The 22,933-nt window shown below is 40.9% G+C and overlaps 1 protein-coding gene across 1 annotated transcript in view; it reads left to right on the plus strand.

Annotated features, from left to right (window-relative positions):
- Window positions 1-6,257: 6,257 nt before the first annotated feature.
- The window catches only part of CPE (carboxypeptidase E), a 55,572-nt gene continuing 38,896 nt past the window's right edge, over window positions 6,258-22,933 (plus strand). Inside the window, exon 1 of the mRNA XM_064417638.1 lies at window positions 6,258-6,595. Coding sequence (XP_064273708.1) covers window positions 6,316-6,595 — 280 coding nt within the window. The 5' untranslated portion in view covers window positions 6,258-6,315. The remainder of the gene's footprint in view (window positions 6,596-22,933) is intronic.

Genomic DNA, 22,933 nt, shown 5'->3' on the forward strand with positions numbered 1-22,933 from the left:
GGTGTTTGTAAAAGCTTGGTGTCTCCTTGTCTATTGGAAAGATGAAGCAGAGTGCTAAAAACATGATGGGATTGACTTAAAAAGTTATAATGTATATTCCATTCTTCAGAGGTTTAAAAATAAAGAATGCAGTTTAAACACACTATCATCTAGGGAAGCGTGCATGCGGTTTTTCTGGACCTTTTAAAATTAGTTGAATCCACGTTTTTCTGACACCCATTGCTATTTTAGTTTTTTGGGTTATTTTATATACATCCTTAGTGTACAGTGTGATCACATCATTGCTTTTGATCTTCTTTCTTTAACAAATCCCTAGAGAATATGCAAGCTGTGCTTTATAAATGTATTTCTTGTGGAACAAAAATGTGCCTGCTGGACCTCTCAACACAGGAGCTTGCATTTGAAAACCACAGGCTTGTTTTCTTCAGGACTCAGATGGACCTGCATTTTACCACCACCCCACTGCTTTTTCAAATGTAGGAGCCTGTATTTATTGCCAAATGTGATGCTAGCGAGTAAATGACCTACCTCATTCCTTTGTGTCTGTTATGCAAATGAAGAATTGTGTTAGGAAATTAGATTTTTTAGATTTTAGGCCTTTGTCAAATAAGACAAAGACTGATTTTCCCCCTCAATATTTTGTGAGAGAAACTATAGAGTACATGCAGATCTGAAAACAAAGAGGTTTTTGTGCAATAGTAAAAAATGATAAACATATGGGTTAACAGTTTTGGGGCTTCACCATGCACAACAAAACCTTACACAATCAGTTGTCCTTTATCTTTTTCAACAAGGAGACAGATTTAACTCTTAAATGTGGTAGGACCGGGGAATCAATGAAGGAAGAACACTTTCCACTACATTATCTTTTCCTGAAAGTCTGGTTTAGTTTAATTAAAGCTCATCAGTGGGAAATAACAGTTTGTACCATGCATTAGGATATGACAATAATTAAGTCCTATGTAAACTATGAATTAATTTCTTGGAGTTAATGTCAAAAAAACCCATGGAAACTGGAAATGTTTATAAACTATAATGATTAGGATTGCAAAATAATCAGCTTTTGGCAGCTGATATGAAATACAAAATAAGGTGGTTTGTTTTACACTATCATACAGTGTGCCAGAAAATATTAATATTGATTGATATTATGATTATAAGATTATATTACTTCATTTATTTTCCTCACAAAGTTATGTTGCATGTTTTATGATATTTTTTTAAACTGTGATATGTTTCTAGATTTTTAATGTTCTTTTTTGTTGGAAAATTACGTTATTGAAACTTTCATTATGGCTGTTGGTAGTTATTGTTAACCACAGTGTCTGGTTAATTGCCTCCAAATTTCTGCCCCAGTTATGGCTGCCTCTCCTGCTCTGGCAGCTGCACCCCTCTGGCACATCTGATTCATTGAAACCTGTAACTGGCAGGTCCAGGGAGAAGGCAACTTTGTGTCATTAGTTCTTGCTATAATTTTCTGTCTGTGAAAGTAGTAAACACAGTAGTCAAGTCACTTTTCAATTTGTTTTTCACCTGCTCACCAGATGGTATCATCCTCTAGGGTAAGGCATTCCTTCTGTTTCTCAAATCACTTTTCTGGCTTGTCTCTGAATTTCCAGTCTTGTTTCAGCTGTAGATATCAGAACTGTGTGTCCATGCTGTTCTCTCTAAGACCACCTTGTGATATAATCACATACTCCCACTTAACCATTATCCTTCTAAGCATTGCACTGGAAAATGCAGTCATTACCCATCTTTAGTGATCTCTCAATGCTTCTGGCAATGCTGCTTGCCAGACTGTCATCTGTGTTTTACATTTCTTGCTCTTAAGTGTAATTCACAATTTGCTGCTCTGAAATATTTAAATGTGCTTGACTTAACAAGTAAATCACATTCCAGAGCTGCTGTATTCTTATTATTCACCATTCTATGTCATCCACACATTTTAATCAGTTATGATTCACATTTATGTAATCACTGAATAAATTAACCCTTGGACTTGAAATACCAGTCCCTGGGGAAGACCAGAAGAATGCTCCTCTAAGATAATGATTCACCATTTTTAAAAGGCCCTATCAGCCACTTTTTCAAACCCTCACAATGATCCTGCATGGCAGTTTCTCTGTGTGAGTACTTGGCACCATAGCCAGGCTGTAGCATCTCTCAGAAACAACATTCCAGTCCAATATCCAGGACCTAGCATCAGCCTGGGAGCAGTTTTTACTCCTGCAAACTTGAACAAGAGGCAGTAGTAACTCACTGCTATTTGTGTAGGTGTAAATGTCAAATACATTTTGTATGAAATTGAAGTTGCAGTCTATAGAGTATCACTGCAGAACTGTTACACATATAGGATGGTCACCCCCCATCAAGAGAATAGTTCTAAATACCTGATAGGGTTGGGTTTCAGTAACTTGTGAGTCATCTAACAGCTGGAGACAATAAAATATTTGCCCTTGCAGTAAATAATTTGGAAGGTGGGTGGGTTTTTTCCCCTCTCCTTTTCTGTCACCTCCTGCAGAAGTGACTTGTATTTTTATTATTAAGTTTTTGGTTGGCAGTAGTATTTCTTTTGCCCTACCTTGTTGCTGTCCTATTGCAAAGGTTCCGTACCTTCTCACACACAGCCCCTCACAGCACTGCCGCCTTCTTCTCAGCACAGCCAACAAACTCCATCTCTCCTCTCCCAACCAGCCAACCTGCTCTTTTATAATACCCCTCTTAACTGGATCCAGCTGTGGCCTATTAAGAGCAGGCTTGTTCTTAATGCTTGATAATTGGCACAGCTGTAACTCCTTAGGGGCCAGATTACTTCACCACTTGTCTCTATTCTCCTACCTTCTATCTAACCACACCACACTACCTTACATTAATCACCTTTTCAAGGTACTGGAAAAGTCTCAACTTCCTATATCTCAGCTTCCTGTATCTCAACCCTGTTTTGCAAGTCTATCCAAGAAATAGAGCCACTGAGTTATGCAAGACATATTGAAGGTTGGAAATAGATGCTTCTGTCTTGAAGATACAGCTTCAAGTGACCACAGCTGTCAGGTGTAGTATATGGGAATACAATCAGCACTCTGGTAAGTTTTATAAAATTTTCTTTCAGTTACAGTTATCTCTATCTCCTTGTCTGGTTTGTCAATGCCAAAATCAACTGTTCTGTCTTTTAAACTGATGGGGTAATTTTATTTCTAGCATTAAAACTTCTTTCCAATTACAAACCAGAGAGGTTTAATGTTTCCATGGTGTATGTATTAGCAGTAGTTTGTTATTAATGTAACTATTTACTCTCAATCACAGAGCGTTTTTAGGATTTCTGAGGTTCCATATGTACTTCAGTTGTTTGCAATGGACATGGATTTAGGGTTATCTTTTTGAATAATAAAAGAAAATAATTGCCTTAGCCTTTTCGTCTTGTCACACAAATAAAAAAATATTCAAAGACTTGTAAGTCTTGTTAGTAAAATTCTGTGAGTGAGTTTATTTTGGAAAATATATGCTTCCTGGTGAGTAATGATTTGCTGAAAAAGACAAATTCAGAACAAGTCAAAAGTATTGGAAAACTTGATTCAGCAAATTCTCTTTGGCCAAAGGAATGAAGTAATCTGTAAATATATGAGTGTTATATGTATGGTTTTTGTACATGTAGATTTGTCTATAAATAAGTACTTTTGGAAATGCTAATGAATTTCTTTTTGTAATTACCAAGTTATTTAGTCTGTGTCTGTTGGCAAAATATAACTTGCTATTTGCTGCATTGTATTCAGATATAAGAGACAGGAAAAACAGACTTAAAATCTGTTGATCAGTAGGTTTCTTGGAGCATGTGTGATCTACTCACTGCTCTCACTACTATCAGCTTTAAAGGCCATGCCCAGCTGCCTGGTTATGCTTACAGGCTGGGAATGCCCTTGGGGTTGGAGCATTCCTCTGAGACTGAGGCAAGTGCCAAAACTTTTTACATATTACAAAGAAATTTGGCCTTTGAAGATAATCATCCCGGAACTATGGAAAATAGGAGGAAGGATTAGATACAAAGGAAGACATCAATTTATTCCTCCTACTCAGTTCTGCATATGCTACTGTGTTGTCTGAGAGTTTAAACATTGTTTATTAATCCCTTATTAAAAATAAATTAGTATGTGTGAACTCAAATATTTGATAGTATATAAACCACCCTGCTTTACAAAAGATATGTGTTTTTATAAGTACATAAGTTTTTATAAGTTTAAGAGTGGGGGTGAATAAATATGAAAACAGAAGTAAATCCATTCAGATGTAGATGTGAGACTACTTTTATGTAGATGAATAATAATTCATTGCTTGAGGAGATGAAAATAAATAGATGATTTCCCAGCCTACTTGTATCTTTTAGTGATGTACTTTGGTCAATTAAATTAGAAGAGAAGCCAATGACAGTTGCTACAAGAACAAAAGGGAGGCTTTTTGGATCAGAAAGTTCTCCCAGAAAATGATAATGTAACCAGCATCAGCAGATTTGTTTACTTTGTATATTGAGTGCAAGGAAAACCGATGAAGAAAAAAAAGGAATATTTAGCTTGTGGTGCATGTAGCCAATACTGCTAAAGAAGGTGAATCTTTTGAATGTTAGCTCAGCTACCGTTACTTGCTGTTCCTGTCTGGAGCCCTGAGAGGGCTGCACATGTTGCACATCCTTCTAAAGCAGTGTGATGTCATAAACAATTTTTTTTTAATGTAATCCAATTAATGCTGTTAGGAAGGGTAGAAGTCAGAAAGAGAGCCCTTTTGTGATCCTAAATTCAAACAGTGATCTTTGGTCAGAGAAAACACCATATCAAGGAGTCTCTTACGTCCAGGTCTTGCAAAACACTTAGCGCAAATTAGTGTTGTGATAACCTCAGAGCTAATGGAACATGCTATGACAGGCATCTCCAAAAGTTTTCTAGCAGTAAGAATGAAGAGTTGAAGGCTTCAAAAAGCGCTCTGACGGTGCCTTTGCTTGTGGTTGCCTGGAATTAAACTGGGCAGGGCAGCTTCTGAACCCAGTTGGCTTTGAAAGATGGTGAGAACTGGAAGGGCTGAACTTTGGTTCTTGCTATGAAGAAACACATCAAATAATTCAGCACTGAGATTTAGAGCTCTGGAAGGTAGGAAGTATAGGTAAATAGAGACAGATATTCAAGTATTTATATGTAGTAGTTTCACATTCAGGTCTGTGGTTTAGATGCTGAATCACTTTCTGAGGTGGTACATAACCAAAGGTGAGTGAAAACATTATCCTGGAAGAGATTGTGTCCATTATCAGCTTATTTGAAGTAGACACCCACAGTTTTGGAAAGTATTCATAATATCACCAAAGATCATTAAAAACAATCTTCCTGAAAATTGATTCAGTATTAATTGGTGATAGAAGGAGGTGTTATACTGGCTCACCCTTTAAAATCAGAATAAACATGCATTAAATTATTCAGAACAAAATTCTGTTTGTAGAAGGATGAATTGGATGTGTACTTTTCAAAATTTTGAACCTCAAAGTTTTCCGGCAAGTCTTTGTGTCCTTAAAAAAAAAAAAAATTAAGCAAGCAAAAAAGCCCAAATCAACAGCATGATATGGAAGTTGCTCTTTAGCAAGCCTTTTGCTTTCAGAACTCGTCCATTGCAGGCTGTTTCAACATAATCTAAACAGCTGTGCCTATGAAGACAAGTTGAAAAGAACAAGGCTTCCGAAGTCCTGTAGAATCTGCAGTCTAGAAGAAACGGATTTATTAATATATGGTTAATGGCTCTTCACACGAGCATTTGCTTGGAACAGACTGGAGCGTGCTCTCTAAGTACTGTGGGTATCAGAAAATAAGTCTAGCTTTAGTCTCTCCTTCTGTAATGCAGCAAAGACGCCTCATAAATGGGGATCAAAGCGACCCTGCAGATGACGCTTTATAGTTTTCCCTGTCAGTCAAATGCATCCGTGTTGCCCTGCAATGGCACTGAATCATTCATGGAGCACTCTGTTACTTCACGTCTGTGGCAGTGGCTTAGCCCGCTGGGACCGCATGAGCCGATGAGGCGGTGCGGAAAGCGCGCACCGGGATTCTCGCAGCGTTTCCATCGCAGCTGGTGGATGACAGCAGCTTGAGCGGCTTTCGCCCGCACCGTGCGGCCGCGGCGCGCGCCCTCCGCGGCGGCGCTCGGGACGCGGAGCGGGGCGGAGCGGCCGGTCCCGCCCCGCCCTCCCGCCGCCCCCCGGCTCCCTCCCGCTCCCTGCTTCCCTCCCTCCCTCCCTCCCTCCCTCGCTGGGTGCCGCCGGCGCTGGCGGAGCAGCAGGCGGGCGGGATGGCGGCGCGGGTGCTGCTGCTGGCGCTGTGCGCGGTGCTCGCTGCCTGCCGGGCCGCGGCAGAGCCGGCGGCGGCGGCCGCCAGCCGGCGGCGGCGGCTGAGCGCCGAGGAGGGCATCTCCTTCGAGTACCACCGCTACGCCGAGCTGCGGGAGGCGCTGGTGGCCGTGTGGCTGCAGTGCCCCGCCATCAGCAGGATCTACACGGTGGGGCGCAGCGCCGAGGGCCGGGAGCTCCTGGTCATCGAGATCTCGGACCGGCCCGGCGAGCACGAGCCCGGTAAGGGGGCGCGGCCCGCACCTGCGCTCGGGTAACGGGGCGGGCGCGGCCGCCGTCCCTGGACTCGCTGCGGCACCGGCTCCGGCTGCCAGCGACCGTCCGCAGCCGGCGCGGGGCGGCTGTGTGCCGCTGCTTTAGCGCCCGGTGCCGCAAGGAACGCCTGGAGTGCCCGCAGCATGTCCGGAGCGGGTCGGCAGGGCAGGCGCTGGCCGCCCTTCCCCGCAGGAACCGCAGCGCCCGGGGAGCGGCGTGGGGCCCCGCGGATGTGTCACCCACCGCGGCACGCTGCGGGTGCCTCGGGATACGTGGTTGCGCCTACTTAGAGTTTGGGACACCTTTATCAGAGGGAATGTGATTGATGCCGTGCGCTTGTATTCCACCTACGATTGTGTCAATTTCATTGTTTTCGCTTTTAGAATCGCTAGTGTCGCCGATGTCCGTCTGTGAAAGGGCTTGTCCGTGAGGGCTGCTCGGTACCTTTGGCCGAGCCATCAGCCTTCTGCAGTCATGTCCTCACAATTCCCTCTCTGGGTTACACCACAGGTCTGCAAGTCCGTGACTTTTAGGTGGAGGTGTGGCTTCTGTGGCTCTCCGGGGATTTGGGCAATACAATTAGTGCTTAATATTCTTCTTTATGGCCTGAATATAACCTTGCTTTGTGTCCTCAAGAGACTTAATGTTGGGGCTGCAGATAGAACTTAGAGGTTATAGGATATTGGACATAAGGGGGATGTGAGAGGAAGGCAGGGTAGCAAAGCATTGTCTTGGAATGAAAAATGTAGGGAATGAAGTGAAATTTGAAAAATGTCTTTGTGGTGTGTTACCATCTTGATAAGAGGGGGTAAGGATCCTGAAGCTAAGAATGGGTCTATTGCCGCTGTGTAATTTGTACACGAGTGCTAACAGTAATTCTGGGATTTTGCATTGCTGCCAGGGAACAGCAGCTATAGCTCATTTATGTGACTGTTGTGTCAAGCCAGCTGAAAGGGACAAAAAGAGCAGCACACTGTGCAGCTGAGATGGGGCTATGCCTCTTCCTGGAGATACACTTCTCTTGGTGTCAGCGATGTGAGAAAGGGCTTGTCACTGAGCCCAAGCTAAAGGGAATCCAGCAGTATATGAATAACAAACTGCAAAGAAGAAAATTTCCCATGGATTGCATCCACATACAAGCTATAGGCAATGTCAAACATTTCCTGGAATGTGCTCGGCACCTTACTAAGGGAGTCCTATAGACAAAAATGCCACATGTTGCAATGTCCAAATCACGTGTCAGGGAATGTGATGAGGCCTGGCAATCTTTAGTGGTGGATGCTGAAAATGCTGGTTTTTGAAAGGGATTAACCAGGGTTTGAACCGCAGCAAATTCATTGTTTTATTTCAGTCCTCGCTTTCATTCTGTGAGGTTCTCAACATTTCTCCAAAAGTGGAGTGCTATTCCTGTCTGCAGTGATGCATGGGAGAAACTTGGGATCTTTTTGGGAAAGGCACCAAGACAGACCTCATGCATAGTTTCCCTTGCACTCCTTAGAAAGAATTGTAAAAACATTGATACCACCCCTGCTTCTTTATTACAGAGCCTAAGCACCTATATATTGTGCCAATGGTTGCATTAGAGGTGTTTTCTTCTTAAAAATGTGCCCTTTCTTCTTCTGTGTAGTAAAAGGCAGCACTGTTTATTTTTCTATGGGAGCTTTTTTAAGCTGTGCAGTAAAAGAAGTGGAGCCTTGTACCCGCCTTGGCAGGAAATATGAGACTGATTCTGCTCATACCTGAAGGGGGAACCCTGCTCTCTCTTACCTTCCATGCTTGATTCCCAGGGCAACAACCAGAGTAAGGATATTTTGTGTGGTAAAGCTTTCAGGATCAGAATCTGATTTATTATTATTAAAAAATGGTGGAATCAAAGACACACATATACATACATATAGTTACTTTTCATTTTTCCCAGATAGCCAAAAAGTTGTAAGTTCCGAACATAATCACTTCCTGCAGGACATGCTGAGTGTCACAGGAATTATTTTCTAAATATAAGGAGGTATGAACAAAATATATGCTGTGGTTCATAGATTTATAGTCTATAGAGAGCTCATGCTTCTAGAAGTACACAGGGATGATACCTGAATAATCTAGTGAACAGCTGTGAAACAAAAAAATGTTTGTGTTCACTTAGTGAGCAAGTTGATGACAAAACAGATCAGGAAAGTGTCAGCAGAGCATCAGTAAAGACTCTTTGTACTGAGTAAAGAGGCTTTGTACTGAGTAAATCAAATACGGCATATACATGCAACCATTGCATAATCACATGTATTGCATGGCTGTGTAGCCTTGTGTGAATGCATTTGATTGTATGCAAGCACATAAATCAAGTCCAATTTTTGAGTATCAGCTATTTTTGAAAATTAATTTGTAATATATGTGCAATATTTGAAAAAATTGCTTGAGAAAAATAGGAAAACTTCAGAAATGTGCTTTAGACCTCCAAGGCAACTGGAAAAAATTCTCAGTGAATGAAGAAACTGGAACAAATCATAATGGCCTCATTTTTTCCTGGGGTAAATATTCATTAGGAGGATTTTTTAAAAGTTCTGATACTGCATTGGAAGTCAGAGTTCACTTCACATGAGCCAGTCTGGTTTCTTGCACAGTCATACCACTTGTCTTTGCGAGTGTTGGAAACCTGAATTAGTCGCTTGTGCACCGCGAGCTGAGCCTGCACTGAGCTCTCCCCAGGACACGATAAATGCCAGAAGCGTGAGACTGCCTGAAGCTTCTGATGCTACATTAAACACTGAGAGAACGTGCTGCCTTTCTGCAAACTTGAACACCACACTACCTGTGCTTCAACTCTGCTTCATGCCACATAGTGTTTGGACTAATATTTGCAATTTTGTGCATTTTGTGGTGTGTTTTTTTTTTTTTCTGTTTTTTAAAAATGTTTGTTTGGGCATTTATTGTGGCAACAATTTCTTTAGGGTGATACTGCATTTATATGGGAGATTGGAGCCTGCAATCACTAATGGAAAAGAAGCCCTTGAATAAGGAAAAACACAACCCAGAGATGAAGGTATTTGAACTTTATCAAGTATTATACCAAGGCAGAAGACATCACTTTGAGTCGCCGAGGGCAAGGCAGAGAAGACTTGAATGAGACTGTGTCAGTGTAGCAGGTGTTGCATGAACGTAGACTGGAAGCAATCAGAATATTTTGGAGTAGCTTTGATTGCATGAGAAAATACAGTTTTGTCCCTGTGCCCACCAAAAACTGGCAAAGTTGACAGAAGCCTGTGGACAGCAAGGTCAGACAAAATGAGAAGAAAACGGGACAAATTTGCTTTGATGGCAAAGCACAGATTTATTTTTGTTTTTTTTCTGGGACAATACTTTGCCTTAGTTCACATGCAGAATACCGACTATTCTTGAGAGAGGAAATAGCCTCTTGCTGTGGATGTCTGATGTTCTGTTGAAAAGAATGTTAATGATTTTATTGTTCATCCTTTTGCCCACAAGCATCTTTAAAAATACTTCAAATGGAAGGAAACTACTACTAATTTGTAGTGGAGTGAGACAACTGATTTTCTAGAAATTGACATAGTTTGCAGTTTCAAACAACAAGGCATCATGAAGTGGTGCGGCAGGAGCACACCGTGTGTGAACTGAGCAGTGCAGCTGTGACTTGGAACATTCACAGGGCCCTGTGGGTGTGACTTAAGTCAATTTTATGAGGTGCAACTCAGCTACAATAATTCTTGGACCCATCACTTTATCAAAGACTCCTCTTGGCAGGGTGAGGAAATGAGCTGGGTTGGTCACTGCTGGCACTGAGCCTAAATAAGCTTCTAGGCTTCCCAAATTGCAGCTCCTGTACTAGCCCCTCCAAAGCCCCCAGATGTGAGGCTCTCAGTTTTCTCACACCTCAGCCATGCAGTGCTAGTACCATTTCCTCCTGCAAAAAAATACTTAGAAGGTGACTAAGAGAGAAGTGAAAATCATGGCTCTGTATTGATGAATGGAGAAATCCAAGATCTGTCTGCTAATACAAACAGGTTTTTATTCTGTCAATGAAGTGCTCCTGTACTCAGCTGTGGCACCAACCATGCAAACTGGTACTTTCAGTGGTAAGAAGTTGCCGTAAATAAAGCTGATGAATTTACAGGGAGAAAAATCGTTCCTCATAATGCCTTCATCACTGTTGCACAAAACCCATTTAAAAATATTTCTTGATTTATTGTAATCTAATGACTCTGCAGCTGTTTAAGAGAACCATGAGCAAGTGCTGCTCTTTTTCAAAAGACAGCAGGAAGGAGAATGAGCAAACATGTAGGAGGCTGCTGAGGTTTCAGGCCAGCATGGGCAGGAATCAGCTGTGCCACTGTAGGTGGCAGCCAGAGTGGGGTGACCACTGGATGTTACCTGTGGGTGTCATGGGCTGCCCTGCTTCAGAGGAGTGGGTGCAGTGCTGGGGTTGGTGGCAGAGTCTTGTATCCCTGGCGATGTCAGAAAGCACACAGTTATCTCTTGATTATGGAGATGTCATCAGACACCTCATTATCTACAGTTAATGGCACTTGATTTTCTGTATCTTTCTTTTCTTTGTGCCCCAAGTCTGCATGTAAAAATCTTATGAGCTCTTTGATTGGACCTGTTGATCTTTCCCATATTTGAAAAGCATTAATACAAATTGCACCTGGCAAGAGCTTGTTATTAAATCTAGATATTGGAGGGCAAGCCCAGTTTGTGTGCTCGAGGTTTAAACAAACACCAGTTTATATCAAGGGCCACTCATGTAGTGTTCCCTTTTTGAAGGGAGATGTTGAAGGGTACAGGGCTGGTGGATGTGTGTGCACTTTGTTCATACTCACCCAGCTGCCCTGAACAAAGGTAGGGGCTGTAAATAGGTCGGTGTCAGCAGAGCACTTTGTATCAGGAACACAGGAGATGCTGTGCTGGCCCTGTTGTGCTTTCATCCTTTCTGTCAGCTGTGCTTTAGCTGCTCTCCTGCTTAGGTTTGCAATCCTCTTTAAAGGTGAGCTGCTGTCTGGGCACTGCAGCACCAGGCGAGCAGGAGCAGGGCAGCTGCTGGTGCCTCTATAGGGAAGGCTAGAAAATGCAGAGTAAAACATGGTTGAGCTTATTCCTCATGTAGCCTTCTGCATTTGGAATTTTTCTTTCCTTTGTGCCTCGGGGAACAGATTTTTCAGAGCTTGTGAGAACGTTCTGGCTTTCTCATCAAAAACTGTCAGGGATATGCTACTGACTCGCCTGCTGGGAGTGCAGATCTGGGGCGGGCTGTACCTCCTGCATTCTACAGAAGGCTGAGAAGCTGTAATTACCTTTCCAGCAAAATCCCTCATGGGTTTTTGTGCCGGTTAGGGTATCCCTCTGAAGTCACCCAGCCAGGATTTGGCCTGGGGTAGCTTCTGGCAGGACGATTTTAACACTGCCTGCATTCAGAGAGGGATGTTCAGTGTCCTTCACAGACTGTGCAGGTTTCGGGAGGGCTGTAGAGCAGCATGAAGATGGCTGCATGTATATGCTGAGTGAATTTTTTAGACTTTTAGATTCTTCTTCCTTAATTTTATCTTTCTTAAATAATATTTCCTTAATATTTCATCCTATCTCAGTTCTCGTGTTCAGCTAAAAGTAGAGGTGTAAAATACAAAGCAAGAAACGTCTCACAGAACTGGTGCAAATCAAGGAGAGGCAGACACATTTACAGATCTCATTCCAGCTAGTTGTTAATGCCATTCACGTTCCCATTGAAGTCAATGGAAATTCCCAGTAAGTGTGGTTAGGCAGCTGTGCTAGGCAGTCTGCAGTGTTCCCGACAGATACAGTGCTCTCCTCACTCCAAATCGCTTCACTGACAGGTATTTAAAGACATCCCTTCTTGTCAGAACATTAAAGAAGGGGTTAATAGAGGCTGTGTGCTACCTGCGGAAACACAGTGCATCCCAGCTACTGCATCTCCGCGGTTTATCTTTTATTTACTGGAATAACACAAATGGTAAACAAGCTGGGTGAAAAAGGTCTGTAATCATTAAGAATAAACATGGCTCTACAGAAGGCAGCTGTTTTACTTTTCAGACTTGAAATAAGTCTGAGTATGCAGACTATTCAGGGTTTGTTGATCTGACCCCGACTGCTTTTGACAATTCCACTCCTTTTGAAAGAGTTGATTACTTTAATTTCTTTCAAAGAGAGGAGTTGTCATCACCTCCCACACCTTCAGAATGCCTTATCAGTTCCCAAAGAAGACAGAAGGGGGGGGCTTGTTTTGTTGTTGTCTCGTCTTAAAGTGATGTTTTATTAGGGTGGCAATAATGCAGACTCCAGAGAATTTGTGAGGAGTCTATAAAGCATTCCCAAGATTTTGTGACATGTATTGTCAAAGCCAGTAAGTTGGAGTTGTGTGATTTATCAAAAGTGACGTCGTTATTAAAATATTTTAATTTTTTTTTAGGAAAAACTGTTTATTACTCTGTAATTTAGTAGTCAATATCTCAAGCCTTTCAATAACATGGAGGGTGAAAAACACAAGAGAGGTGTTCTGATTTCAGCATAAACACAAGTTTTTGGCTTGTGACAGTGGAGTTGCTGCTAGACTCACTGATAATTTAGTACTAAAACTTGTTTGGAATTAATTCTGTGTTCATTACATCTAATTTCTGTTTTCAAAGATGGCATGTGATTTAGAAGCCTACATACTGGGCATGCATATTCATGCTGTAATCTCCCTTTTCCTAGTCGGCAGGAGCACCTCTAGGCTAGGTTGCAGTGCCCTCTGAAAGCATCTATTTTCTCCACTGACTGTAAGAGGAGCTAACATTGGATAGGCTTCTGACTTAGAAATGTGTGCAAGAGCTTATGGTTAAGATCCTGTGAATCCCAGCCTTCATGTGTCATCATCCAATGTGCCTTGTTGTGCTTTATGTGCTATTTTTGCAAAACGTAGTTTATGAACCATGTCTGAGCTTTTTTCAGCACATTGTTTTGCTAAGTCCTCATATCTATTTTAATTCATGTTCCTCCTAAGAGGAAAAAAAAACAAAACCAAACAAACCCAAAACATCATGTCACATAATTTTTTGGTCTACATTTTTTTTAAAACAAATGTCTCATGCATGTATTACCATAGAGCCTTGCTGTTTTGTTTTCTTGGGGTTTTTTTCCCCTCCAATTGGATTGGGAATTAAACTGTAAAGAAGACTAGTAACTCAATTGTCTTAAAATTTTGTGGAATCAAAAAAAGTGAAAATCAAGGTATGTACTTTAAGGCATCAGGGTAAGGTAATTGAAATGATTGCTAGGGTTACAAGGAGCATAGTAAAGGGTGTAAACACATTTTGGAGTGAGGTGCACATCAAAAGCCGGCATTCAGTGATTTCAGTGGGAATGGGGTGTTATAGGTGGTTATTTTCTAATGCGCTGGGGCTAAATGAAGACATCAGGGGTCTATGTAGTAAAAAGGTTGGAAATAAAAGTCCTTATCAGGTGGTAGAGTAGGCAGGTTTGGTCTGCTGTGGGACAGGAAATGGAGCTCTTTTATCTGCTATACATCACCTTGTATCATCTCAGGATAAGGGTGAAAGCTGGTGTGTTCTGGGAGTGGGCTAGCAGCTGTGCAGAACAGCAGTGCTGAAACTGAGCTAGTCCCAGCTTCACGAGCTGGGGCTTTGGGTTTTGGAGCAGTTCTGCCATACTGGGAAGAAACGACTGTATGTGCCAGGGTGCAGTAGCTGCCCCTGGCAATGAAGTTGTCGCCTCTCTTGCTGCTTTCAGGGACACTGCTGGGGAAAAGGACACAACTAAAAGTGAGGTCTTGGTCCATCCTGTCACAGCAGCAGGTATTGTCAAAGGGCTTTGAGGGGTCAATATGAAGCCATATGTTAGAGATGTTTCTATGTACCTACAATGGCCAAGTAAGAGAGAATCTTGAATCATAAACCTGTGTCTGGCAGTTCAAAGGCAGTAAACATTTGTTTTTAATTAATTTCCAAAGAGAGACATTTATAACTGTATAAGCTAGTAGCTGCTTCCTGGTAGTTGTTCATACTGAATTATGAGCAGAACCTCACATCCTTGTTTGCTTGCAAATGAAGTCCCATGGAGACAGGTGTTCTTTGCATGGAGCTGCGCATGGCCGTGGAGTGTGAGCTGCCTGATTTATGATCAAAGTACTGTTCTGGCTGCAGAGCCTGCCCAAAGCAAGAACAACCTGATATAAAATTTCGATATCTAAACCAAATTTTATTTTTATATCTTTTAAAATATTAAAGTATCTCTTCTTTTTAAAGCAAGCAAGCAGTGCTGGGTGGCAGGGGAGTCACCACTCCACTCACGGCACACACCACTACAAGTTCACCAGAGTATATATACTGTTTGTAAGCCTACAAAGCATTTTCCAGTGTGCCTGGTTAGTCCAAATCAGCAAATATCAATAAGCTGGGATCAGCAATTTCATAATCTTTCCAGGTGGTCGTTGGCTTTCTTGTGGTTGTCTGCAGGGACGCCTTTCACTGGTGTCTGCTGCATCTTGTACAAGTGCATCAAGCTTTTTATTATACATAAGCGTTTACTTGCTTTGTTGCCGTTTCCCTTAGCTTTACCTCAACTTCCTCTATTTTATTCTAAGTGTCAGTCGATTTTGCCACCTCATCTCTTTCACTCTACTATCCTTCTTCTATTTCTTTGTTTGATGCTTTATTTGGCTATTTGGTCAGAAAGTTTCAGAACTGTTCTTTGTAGTTATCCCAGGGAACATATCCACTTTTGGCACAGCAGATACAAGCATTTGCTGATTCCATTGCCAATTGACACGAATCACAAAAACATTTTTCACACAACCTGAATGCCGTTTTGAGTACTTATGCTTAGGGATGGACTTGCCTTAAGGCCAAATGAAAAGAGTTATTTGATCAGGGGAGACATCGGACTGGCCAAAGTTTATTGAACTGCTCTCTTGGCATCCTTGCTAGTCTAATGATCTGGTAGGTGTCTAGAAAGTATGGCCCACACATTTGCCATACTAGTTCTCCAAACAAAAGAGAAATCATACAGTAATTTGCTATGAGAAATACAACTAAGAGATACAAAGATACAACTAAGATACAAAGAAAGTGGAAGTCAGAGGTTAAAACTTTCTGCATAGTTGTGCTTCCTGGACCATCACATTAGAGATATCTGGATAATACATGCGTGAACTACCACATGGTTGTCTCCTGGCATTTTTGGCTGCAAAACATTAATTTGACTTTTATTTTTGGGTCCCTCGAACTCAGCATCACTGTCCTTCAGTTACACATTGTTGTCCTTCAGTGTTAGGAGTGGTGCATTCCTTGCACACTGATCATTCAAAATGAAACTTTTTTTTCCTGTGCTAAACCAAATATTTTGCAGTTTTGGCAGCATTTTGGCTTATTGCACAAAAGCGCGGTTCTAGAACTATAAGCAAAATTGGGGTGAGTCTAAGACATGAATAGACACTTTTTGCACACCTGAAAAATGGTACTTCAAAGGAAGCCTTGTGACTATGGTAGGCTGACTCTCCATGTCAGATCTGCACCTGATAAGACTAGACCATGATTAAATTTTTCCTCCCACCCAGCTGCTGAGCATCCATAAATCAAACTGAAGTCAGTGGGAGCTATTAATCTGAATTTAAGCAGGAGACGTATAAATCCTGATAATAACGTACCCTAAATGTTTAAGCCAGCTTGCGTGTGTATTCTAAAAAAAGAAAACTAAATGTGACTCTAATTTTGTAATAGCCTGCACTTAAGGAGTGCGTGGTCCAAGTTTATGCTGCTCTTGATGAAGTGTCTTCCTTCTCTTTGGTGACATCAGTGCACGGAGGGATGGAGAGGGAAAAAGCTGTGTGGTTGGGAGCTGGGCTTTCACATGCTTAAATTTTAAACATTGCCATTGTAAGAAGTTGTTTCACAGAGAGGAAGGTCTGTTTTGTGGTAAAGGGTGGCTGGCTGCTTTTCTGGCTCTGGTGGGAGTTTTTTGTGGTTTTGGGCCAGAGCACCCTCTCCGTGTGACTCAGGTTCTCCTCTCCATGCCTAGGTTCTCAGCTTCCATGCTGGGTTTACATGTACCCAGTGCAGAGGTACTTGAGAGACAGCATGTGGCTCAGCATTTGATCTGCCTTTAACAGGCAGTTCCTACCTGCTTCCTGTCAGATTCTGCCTAATAGCAAGTAGCCCCAATATTTGTGTTGACGTAGCTATGCTAATGGACATATGGTGAGGAGTCACCAAGAGTTTCTCTCCCTATTTGCCTGCTGGAGAACCACAGTTTTTTGTTTTATTTAAAAATCTGCCTTCATAGCAGATAAATATAAAGAAGGAAGCAATTCCTTTTCTTCTAGTGCTGATAGGGAGAGTCACAACAGAGACATCAATACTTGCAAGGTTTCCACGTGTTGCAGATAAGGGAACAAATCCATAGTCAAAAAAAATTGCTAACCTTCAGTGAAAATCTTTCAGTACAAATCTTTAATGGAAAAACCTATAAATAAACAGAAACAGAGGAACATCTGTTCCTTGATGCTCCATGAAGCAGCTGATAAAAATAAAATCTGTATTATAACAGTAGCCAATACAAGATGAAAAACTACCTGACAACGGAACACCTCCTGAATAGAGAAGTTTAGGAGCCAAGAAGCTCATCTGACTTGAAAATTGAAGAATTGTCTGAAATAGATGTTGCCATGGAGACAGATAGGATTAGCAGCCTGAGACTGATTTCATTGGTCTGCTGCTAGCACAAGTTGCTTGTTTGAGTAGCATTAATATGTTGTCTCATGCTGCTTTATATGCTGAGACCATCTGGCATTAGTGGTATTTAAAGGTGCAGTCCTGTTATGGAAGGAGTTAGGCAACATGGTTTGATTTGAGTTTGTAAGACAAGCTAAAAGAGTTGCAGGGTCTTGGAAAAGCTGTCTTGTGCACAAAAATATCCTGAAAAATCCCAGCTTGTACAGAGATGAAGTGGGGCTTTGGGAAGCAGCATGAGGAATTTCAGAAGTTTGCTTTATACTCAGTCAGCACATATTTGAAATATTCTCTGCACAAATACACACTTCTGCATGTTTCTTCAGGTGTGAATGTGAAGGCAGCCACAGTTTTTCAAAAATAAGCCTTTTCCTTGTAAAGCTGCTTGGGAACTACAGCTCCACCACCTTGAACCAACACAAGATCGTATTGTTTATTAAGAAAGAGTATGTTGTAATGTTTCAGGGTTAAATGAAGAAATTAAGGTCTAACCAAACAGAGACCCTTTAGAGCTCATGATTTTAAGAAAAAAAAATTTCTTTTAGTTTGACTCTATACCTTCAAAAATACATATTTTTAGCAAAGGATTTGATAAGAAAGACAGTTTGTAGAGACTAAGATAAACCTTGTCTTTGATCTATTTATATCAATGAGTCTTCATCTGCTTTCCTTAATACCTCTCTGGAGTGGGAGTTATCTTCCAAAGGAGCTTATATGACAGTGCTGACATGCCTCAGATGCTTATAAATTTTCACTATTGTGTTCTTTGATAATAATTATCATGGTACTTAATTATTCTCAGAACTTTTTTCCCCAGAGAGAGATGAATGGTTAGAGTGACCAAATAAGAGCCAGAAAATATTCCTGTCTGAGTTTGAGTTCCAGTATGGAGGTTTTTCTGGAGGCTGGGCATGGTAAGGAAAGTGCCTGGCTAGGAGGAAAACTATCTGGAGGCTTGGTTCTCCTGAATAGAGTTAAAACTGGATGGAATTTGAAGTCAAGTCTCGATAATTATCCCTAAGCTTGATAGGCATTTTTACATTTACATTACATTTTTACAGCTTACTGATATTCTGAAACTATTGATGGAGAGCATTTCTAGCAGTGTTCTGCAACATTTGTCCTTGGGTATTGATGTGATTGGTATTTCTTGCATATTAGTGTGAAGTGTGTAGTACAATAATAAAATGAAACAGGGACATGAGGTCTGTTCCACAAATCTTTAAGTTTTAAGCTTTTATTCTGGAGCTCTGACTTTGGTTCCAAAACAAATTCTTCATATAATTTTGCTTCAAGTGCAGGACCCAAGAAATACATAGCTGTGAATGTCCTCGCTCCTGCAAATAGCTTTAGAATGATTATGTTTGGTGCTTAATGTTTTTACAGCTTAGTTCTGTTTTAATAAAATGAATATAGGGCACAGGAAGAAAGTCAAATAACTTGTATTCCCAGCCTGCTCCCAATCCCCAATTCCTAGTTTGCAAATCAGTTTGCCCCCTGTTTGCTTGTTTTTAATGCTGACATTCAGTTCTCTCTGAAACAAAGTTTGGGTGCAGTTTTGGGTGTCAGTGCACCCCAGGACCCACCTCGTGGTGATACAGATGTTACTGCCACAGAGCTCTTGGCTGCTGTTACCCCTGAGCAGTCTTCCAGCATTAGCTTGTCATGTCTTGTAGCCTCCCATGCATCTTCCTACTCTCACAACACATCACGCTTCCACAGAGTGCAAAAGTATTAAAATCAGCCTGAGAGGCTGTGCCCTAAATAATTGTGGGCACTTTGGTTTAGATAAACCCACAAGTGAGAACTTCCTAAAGACCCTGTGGGCCAGGAGTAGCCTTCTCCATCCCTGGGGAGGTCAGGAGGGATCCTGGCCCGAGGAGTTGGGGTGTAAGCCACCTACACTGCTTGGTCTTCTGGGTGCTTGTTGGTTTTCAGTTTTATTATTCGTACTTAAAAAATTAATTTCGGATTTTGGCCAGATGCTACTTCATTCCTTCACATTATTTGATTTTTTTCAGTTCTCCAGATAATGACATTAGACATATCACTATTTATAGTCTAGGAATGAGCTTCTGGTTTTTCTCCATTCCATTCATTTCCAGGGATAGAATGATGCTTCAATTCTTGCTGCATTTCCATAGCATTTAAATGAGCTGACTGCACCCGATTAAGCTATTCACTGAATATTTCAATGTGAAAAAAGGTGATAGAATTGAGAAACAATAGCATCTGAAATAGCACCAGTTGTGCTATATAGCACTCTGCTGAGTTGCAAAGTCTGCTAACTTGATTGTCTGAAATTGAAATAGTTGCAATGAGGCTTTCTTGTCTGAAGTCTCCATCACAATTATTTAAATTTACTATTAAAATGAAGTGGAATGAATGCAGATTAATGTTTTTCAGGTTTTGTGATATATTTTACCAGTAGCCCTGAAAACTAATGATATGGAAATGTGCTTTTGAAATGACCAGCCATAGGTGGCTAATGACACATTGTTCTCCAAGTACCACTGCAATAGCACTGTAGATACAATAGATTTATTTTAACAATAGATTTTCTATTTTCAGTGGATTACTAAAATATGATTCCATATGATGGGGGCAGTTTCAGAAACTTATAGATAAAAACAGCTGAATCATCAGAAGGTGGAATGTCTCCTATATGAAGAATCAACAAAAGTCTCCAAAAATATAAACAGAGCTGTTATTAGATTTATGCTTCCTAAGGTTTGTCCCAGGAAAATTGCTCCTTTGGCTATCATTCCAGTGCTGCTCCTGTAATCCCAGTGAAATCACAGTATGAGGTCAATCTGGAGTGCTCAGTTATTTGATGTGAAGGCTGGAAGAAGATTTGGTGCCCGTGTCTACCTCTGACTTCCCCCTCAAAGTTGCAGGGAACATTTGTTGTGCCTGCTCTGCAGCTCACCCTCTGGGGCCCTGGGGCAGCAGGGCTTGCACAGCTTGTGGCAGCCCATGGTAGGGAATCATTTGGTGTCTGAGATGGCCAGACATCACAAAAACTGGAGATACTGTCTGGTGCAGTCCAGTCCATTCTTCATTTTCTCTTTCCTAGGAGCTGAAAGGATTAGGATAACCTAACAAGAAAAAAAGGTGTCCTCTCTAATGAGTTAGTGACATTGTCTTCTGCTCATACACATCCACTCTGTATGGACTTGCTAGCACAGAATATGGTGTCTCTAGGAGTTCCTTATTCACTTGGTATCAAAATTTACTTTATGTAGCTTTAAATATAAATTGCAGATCTCATGTTGGTTTTATTTTTTTTCCTCCAGCATAAAACAGATTAATGTGAGGCAGGACATTGAGCATCATGCTACTGGAGTCTAGAAAGAGAGCTGCATGTTGCAAGAAAAAAATGAACATCCACAGCTGAACAAACTAAAATTTACTTATTGTCATTGCCTGCATCTGGGAGCACTTCCCAGATTATTTGTATTAAATACATGAACATTGAGCTAGATAGATTGTACCCTGTTGCTGGTATAAAAAATGTGTTATTCAAAATGTAGGTTAAAACCTCTGCAAGTTTCCAGTTATGATTTAGACTCATTGCACCCTAGAAAGTGGGGAATGGCATGTATATTTTTCTATAGAAAGATACATTTAAAACATTTTTTCTTCCTTTCTTTTTGCTGTTATTTCTATCCTTTTTACTCTTTTTTTTTTTTTTAGTCACTGCAGTTGTCTTTTAAAAGCAAGCTCTCAAAATACAGCATGGGTGAAATAGAGGTGAGGAAACAGAGAAGACTGAAAAAATGTGGCTTTGCTACAGATTCTGTAAACTTTCTGTTTTCTCCAGCCTTAAAGGCTTCATTACAGGGTGTATCAAGATTGTACTGTCTAGAAGGAAGCTGTAGTTGTAATGTACAATAAGAACATGGCACATTAGTCAGCAATCTGTTTATAGCATTGTGGTTTAGAGCAGAAACCCTTTCTGCAGGAGATTCTCCAGCAGAATCTCAGGAAAGCTGAAGCAGCTGCAGCTGTAAAAGGAGTTGTACATTAAAAAGGCCAGGGAGAAACCACAGATAGAGATCCTCCTCTGTTATTTATGGCTGTGTCATTAAATGTCCCTTTCAAAGCTTTGCACAGAGATAGAAATCACATTTACATTTAGATACATAAAAGGAATACACAAATGATGACATCAGTGGTTCAGCAGATGGTAAGATGATTGCTGCAGTCCCTTATGAACTGGGATTTGTCATTGCAGTTATTGTCTAAATGGAAACCTCTGAGCAAAAGAGGAGGGGATTTCAAGAGATAGGAAGTGTACAGGGTCTAACCTAGTGTCTAGGAATAGAAGCAAGCAAAAAAAAATTGTAATAATTTAATCATTCAAAAAACAGGACTGTGGATCAAACTCTTCCCTGCAGTTGCTTTAGGTTAGAAATTAAGTCCAGTTCAGACATCCTGCTTTTCTGTTATTTTCCCTTTGGTTACCCTTGTTACTCTTTGTTGCTTAAAAACACATTGAAGTTAATGCAGAATAATTTCTCATTGTGTTTACTTGGCAAACTGGGTAGATCTTGTTTAATTTTTGAAGCAGTTTATAAGACATGCATAAGTGCATTTCAAGAAATGTATGTCAGGAGTTGCTTCTTCCAGCTTTCCCATTAACTGGTTCACACTGTGTCTTCCAGGAAAGCAGTCAAAATTATAAAGTGTGAAAATCTATATGGAATTCAGTTCTGCATGCAATGAAGTCAGTTGAAGCTTTGCCAGTGACATTAAGGATCCAGAGTTCGATATATTGCTTAAACCATTAAGTACTATAAAAGCAAGACTCAAGAGACAGCTATATGTGTCTTCATAAGCCATTAATAGTAATATGAAATAACATACTGTAAATTAAAATCATATGATTGTGTCTACATATTTATGTGTCTGTGCACATTTTGTATCAGACATCTTCCAAAAGGTCCTCATAGAAAGGGAAAATCCAATCTCTCAGCTATTGGCTGCAGAGAATCTAGTTTTTGGGCTCTGTAACAGGAGGTGCACCAATCTGTGGGGTAATTTCTGAGCTGATCTTTAAAGCTCCTGGAATACTCAGTAAGAAAAAGTAAAATTAAAAGACTGGAAAGACATAACTTTCTAGTCCTTATCTTAGATAGCGGTCTGCATTAAAACAGATACCTGGTAAACTTTCCAGCCCTTCATATTCATGCTGCAAATACCTTTCATAAAGCAGTGGTAGGAAAATCTGAAAAGAAGGACAGCACCAATGGCTGTGGGATTTTGTCAGTTCTTGCGTTTGATAAGCAAATGAATCCCTGATCATCCGAATATAATATGCAGATACAAATTAGCACATCATTATACCTGATCTCATGTTGGAAACTGTTTTGTGTGAAGTGTGCACAGTAAAGCTTTAATGGCTGATACAGTATGTGAAGCCCATGGTTTTCCCTTTTCTAGTCACTCACAGACAATTGTGACCATTGTGACAGACACAATAAATTGGGACATTTTGCTTTTACTGATGTTATTAGCAAAGATTTCATGGTCTTCAGCATGTGCAAAATTGATCCTT

This window comes from Passer domesticus, chromosome 4 (genome assembly GCF_036417665.1).
Source record: "Passer domesticus isolate bPasDom1 chromosome 4, bPasDom1.hap1, whole genome shotgun sequence".
NCBI classification, from domain to species: domain Eukaryota; kingdom Metazoa; phylum Chordata; class Aves; order Passeriformes; family Passeridae; genus Passer; species Passer domesticus.